At 35.9% G+C, this 6,000-nt stretch overlaps 1 protein-coding gene across 1 annotated transcript in view; it reads right to left on the reverse strand.

Annotated features, from left to right (window-relative positions):
- Positions 1-5,092, reverse strand: part of LOC133517410 (uncharacterized) — a 29,460-nt gene extending 24,368 nt beyond the window's left edge. Inside the window, exon 1 of the mRNA XM_061850725.1 lies at positions 4,942-5,092. Coding sequence (XP_061706709.1) covers positions 4,942-4,996 — 55 coding nt within the window. The 5' untranslated portion in view covers positions 4,997-5,092. The remainder of the gene's footprint in view (positions 1-4,941) is intronic.
- Positions 5,093-6,000: the final 908 nt, after the last annotated feature.

Genomic DNA, 6,000 nt, shown 5'->3' on the forward strand with positions numbered 1-6,000 from the left:
AAGTCGCACGCTCTTACCGCTAGGCTACCAGCGCTCCGTAGTACTAACTAAGTATATTTTACATAAATCATACATAAATCTCTATAACATCTAAAAGCATAATATATGATATTGAAGGAATATTTTACGTAAGAGAAAAAGCAATGAAACAAAATATTTCAATTGTCTTAACGAAGGAACAACCGACTATTGGGGAGGGCGATATAAGAGCGAAGCCCTCTACGAGGGGCTCGGAGGGCAAAGCCCCTCGCATCGAAAAAACTCATAGGTTAGCACAAAAATGCTCGTAAAACCCGTTTCAATAAAAAAAAACTTAAAATGCCATTTTGGATTTTGTCTTTTCCATAGAAACAATAAACGATTAAAAAAAACTGCACCCGTAACGGATATATGAAATATGCCAAAAAATCACAAATACTTCGTAATATATCTGCGAGGATACAAAGTATTTTTTGCGGTTCTTGAATTGTATTGATTCTTTGTCCCTGCTCCATACCTTTTTTTCGAAAAAAGAAATCGTAACTGGACACTCCTCATGCCAAATTTTCCCAAATTCATAAGTTACTATAACAATGCTAGGTAAAACCTATTTCAATAAAAAATAATTGATGGCTGACTTTGGTTTCTATGTCAATGGGAGCCGAATTTAAGCCCGCAGTGCGATGCCCTAATATCGGCCATAACATATGGTTATTGAATACATAGTAGAGAGCTTATGAGTATATGTCGCAGGGAAATGATGAAAACTGTATTCGCTATGTGCATGACTGTCACGCAACCTAGCATCTAGGGAAAACATAGGGTTTCTGCTCGAGAATTCTCGAGGCGAAAAATCTCGAGAAATTTGTCCTTCGTTGAGGCGGGAAAAAAACCTCAATGCCTCGAGAACTCGAGAAATTGATTTCTTGTCATAAGTAAAAAGAAAACACGTATACATAACACGTGATGTGTCTATAGTGTATTTCTGTAGTTAGTTACATAAATGTAAGACAATTTTTTTTTTACCTTTATACCAACTACTTACATAAAAAACTACCTTGATCCGTCACCTATCGTTCTGGCTTAACAGATTTTCATGGTTTGTAAATTTGAACTACTACCCTCAGATGTCTAAAGAATTCGTCTCGCTTTAGATTTATTTTTTAGAATTAGTTTTTTTTTCTATTGAAGATTAAGATGCTAATCATTTTATTGAAGAACGCTTTTAAATAATTAGTAACTATAACTTCTGAAAGAAAACTAATGTAAATAATTGTATATGATTTATATTATAATTGTTACATATTTGCCTCGACTTATTTTTCAAAAGTTTTTTTGATAAAAAGGCACGTTAAGATCGTTTATCTTCTTTCAAATGCTAAAAGATGAATTATAGGGTCATACAAACAAATATTACAAAAAGAAAAATACTTTGAATAAATCAAATCATTCCGATATATTCCTTTTGGCAAACTAGCGCAATTTTAGCAGCTTTGTTTTTACGTTGAGTAAGTATAAGTATTACGTAGTAAATCTTCTGTAAGTTTGTCACATCGAGTTCAATTACTTGACTCGAATATTCTTGTCTAATAAAATACCATATTGTGGATTGTTTACATTTGATTAAATACCAAAATAAATACACTATAGCATATCACATCGCCTGCGCGCACGCCTGCACCTATAAGTAGTATTTTTGTTGTTGATTTTTTTATTATTAAGTGGAATTTATGATAATTCAAATTTACTATTTGTTTGATTATTGGTCTTACCTATGACTTTTATGCGTCTGATTTATATTAAAGCAAAATAAAAAGAAAATAACATGGTGTTTTTTGAAAGTTTCAAAATTTCTCGATATACTCGAGAAACTCGAGAAATCCTGGTCGGGAATTCCCGTGCCTCGAGAAATAAAAAATTTCGAGAAACCAGAAACCCTAGGAAAACGTTAATTTACTACATCTTATAAAACTACACCAAAACGAATGATAAACTAATAGTTTAAAATGCTGTATATTGTATAAACATGTAGGTACTTTGGTTTTCTGCCGCCAACCGGCAGATACAAAAATAAATGACAGTCTCGAATTACGTGTGTTTCATTCGCCGTCCTTCTAAAGTATTTCCCCGTATATACCATAAAAAACACTAGAAAAACACGCTTTCGTGTTCAAAGTCCATTACGTGACCTTTCTCACAAGTGCAAACACAACTATGATACGATATTCCATCATGGAATACCAGTGCCAATCTTCCGGCTTCATCGTCAGACCTTGAAACCTACTCGTGGTCAAAGTTCATTACAAGACTTTTCTAACAAATCCAAACACAGCTGTGATACGATATTCCATCATGAAGTTCCAGTTCATATCTTGCGACTCCATCATCAGATCAGTTCGACAGTACCATATTATTGTATTGTCGTCAGAACTACATACAGCTGCCAATTTTCATGACGCTACGATCCTTGGAAGATGGGTAAATTAGTTACCTTCGATTCCATTACATAGTTACATACAGGTCGACCTAATAAAGCGTGTTAAAAAACTACTGAACGGATTTTTATATGACTTTCATCTATCAATAGACAATTCTTGAGGAACGGTTTAGGTATATAACTTATTAATGTTTTGTGGAAATTGGTTGAAACATAACGATGTTGTCGAAAAAAATCACGCTGGCTAGGAGTTTTAATCGAAAACGCTGCCTAATCCGTTTGAGCTCATAACAACACACTGTATGGTGGGGTTTTCTTTCTTTCATGTGTTTAGAAAAAAGACCGCGATGTTGAATGTCTATCTTTTAAGGATAACTTACTATTCTCATTCTTAACATCTAGAAAAGGATCACATAATATGTGGCATTTGCAAAGCTATTTACACGGATACAGTATTAATTAAATATTATCAAATTAAATGCGTTAGTTATATTAAGCATTTCATACATATTACAATGGTCCATCATATAATATAATGAATATTTCAGGAGTAATCGTAAATTAAATTTTCATTTCAAGCCATATATGAAATATTAAAGACGCTATCCGCAGTTAGTTCTAATTTTTACCACCTTATGCGCTGGGATCGCTTTACTTACCCCCACCATGCATTTCGCACGTAGCCAATAAGATAAAACATTTTATGGATAAAACTTGACTTGTGTCCGGTTGCCATAGACTCAAATATTATTTATTGTCTTGTCAGTTGTTACGTTTCTGTGTTTTACGTTACTTCGCGGGTTCTTTCTTTCAGTAAAATATTCTTTTAAATTTGCAGCCGTAGTAATGATGTCATACTACACTTACGACCCCTAGGAATATCTGTACTAATAGCATTATAATTACTTCGGATAAAAGTCGTTGTTTTTTCGTAATTGTTCATCATAACTCAAATTTTCGGTTTAGAATAAGCAAGCAAGCGAAATAGCGCACGTGAAACAACCGGTTGGGCGACCAATTCTTCGTTTTAAGGATAGCTCAAAGCTAGATATGTTGTCCTTCCGGATCGATCCCACCGACTGGAAAAGGGAGGCTGAAGACCGCGAGCACTTGAAGAAAACCCTGGGAGATGGAGTAGTTGCACACTATGAAGCATGGCTGAAACTCCTTCACACTAGGCGAGAACTGAGACACCACCAGCGCGCTGATTTCCCACCTTCGTCACCGGGCATGACATTTTCCTGTCCGCTATGCGGTCGCGGCTGCCGCTCTCGAATTGGACTTACTAGTCATTTACGTAAGGGCCGCAATGTTATGGGTGCTATTTAAACCATCATTTAATTGATGTTAATGGAGTAAAACACAGAAACGTAACAACTGACAAGACAATAAAAGGAGGAGTCACCTGTTGACCAAATATAAAAAACTGGCCAAGAGCATGTCGGGCCATGCTGTTTTGTTTTTTTGTTTTCAGGAAGTAAGTAAGTTTTTACTAAGCTTTACTTTCCCGTTATTTATATATATTTCATGGAACCATTGTTATAAAAGACCTATCCAACGACACCCCATACTATACGGTTGAACCAAAAAAAAAACATCCCAAATTTTGGTGTAGGGGAGCCAACAATAAAATAGCCCACTTAAAAAAATGAAATGTCAATTTTTTTTCTTTTCTAAAGTACTATAATTTATTGTACCTACACATAGTTACTTGTCCGGATCAGCTTTTTAAGAAATATCGAATTGAATGCATTAAAACTATTAAAAAAATCTAGTTTCTAAAGAAGACAATTGTGTCTATTAATCCAATATATTAGCCACCAGAGTGCAATCAATGAACTCAAATATGGTGATGACGTCACATCGGGCCGTCAAGGACCGCGCACAAAGGCCCCTATTTGTCCTCGACCGGCGGCGGACAAGCAATCTCCTAATTGAAATGTCCAGCGTGTTCTGTAAATGGACAAAACTGAAATTCTGAATATAACTAAACGTTGCTCCGGAAACTTCGACGTACGCGATTAATCAACATGTCTGGACAATTCTGTTTGACTTTAATTTCCAACAGAATAAAAATTGCTATTAGAGAGGAATCGTGCTACATGCGCACCAGTTTCCGATAATTCTAAAATGAATATGTGCGGATGTCATATTTATATACATGAATGCGTGTAAGTAATCAGACAGAAGTACAATTCGATGAATACTTTATGGTTTCTGTTATTTTTCATTGTTTTAATATTTAATTAAATCTGAAAACATATAGTGAGGTAAGTATAGTAAGATAAAATTATATACCTATATTGTATCTATGACACCAGTAGGTACTAGATAGTTAATGCTAGCGCTATATTTTTATACGGCCACGCGTAGTTCAAATTTAGACTTCTAAATTGTGCTACATGGAAATAAACACATGGCTTAGATTTTTTTTTAAATACAGCGTTAATTAAAATAATAAGACTAGTACTTTTAAGTACTTATTCACATTCTTGTACACAAAACACATTCCACTAGGCACTTACCGTAATGGGTAGATAGCGTGCCAGGAATAGTTGCACTGGCCGATGAATCCATCATTGTGGCAGTTTGTTTTAGACTAGTCTGCGCCGCACCAATAGGTATACTAAAAGAGTATTATAAATAATGCTTTAAATGTACTGTAATAGTAGATTGTTAACCAAGTGATGAAAGGCACTTATTTCTGTCGAGGTAGTTTGGCGCTCAAACGCAGTGAGAGCGCCAATAGTCCGAGACTGAAATGGTGCCTTTCACCCGAGTTGAAGACTCTACTTTTAATTTCGAATTCGAGGAAAGTAAAATACATAGGTACTATTCTGATATAATCCACCGAATAAACACGGGATGGATGAAGTGGAAAGTGCTATCGGGAGTGCTGTGTGACAAGGCTGCAGTGCGTCCAGCTAATATGTTATATGGGGCAGAATGCTGGCCTTTAAACAACAGGAAGATAAGATGCACACTGCGGAAATGAGGATGCTGCGTTGGGCAGGTGGTGTAACATTACTGGATCGCGTACGAAACATACACATACGAGGCAGCTACAGAGTAAAACTTATCCCTGACAAACTGGAAGAAATCCGACTCAGATGGTATGGTCACGTCATGCGGACCACCTAACCACATGACCCAGAAAGGGCTGCAAAAATACCCACCGCCATCCACGAGGCGAGGACGGCGCGAGTAGTGATGTACCGTTCCCGGGAAAGTTCCTTAGGTGGGAAATTTCCTGGATACGTTCCCGGGAATTTTCCCATAGGAAGGGAAATTAGGGAAATTTGAGTATGAATACATCTTGTATTATTAGAAATTCCGTCAAAACCTGGGCCCTAAATCTTTTTACAATGGCATTAAACATTGAAACTCATCCACTGACGAAAATTCCCTAAATTTCCGGGAAATTTCCCATAGTTTCCGGGAATAATTCTCTGGCCAAAATAAATCAATTTTCACAATAGTACTTTTTTAATCATCAAAAACAGTAAAAAACATCATAGTTTACTTGGCATATTGAATGTATATACAAGTCAAAGATTACAACTAGTTTAAACAGTAATGTACAA

This window comes from Cydia pomonella, chromosome 4 (assembly GCF_033807575.1).
Source record: "Cydia pomonella isolate Wapato2018A chromosome 4, ilCydPomo1, whole genome shotgun sequence".
Taxonomy (NCBI): domain Eukaryota; kingdom Metazoa; phylum Arthropoda; class Insecta; order Lepidoptera; family Tortricidae; genus Cydia; species Cydia pomonella.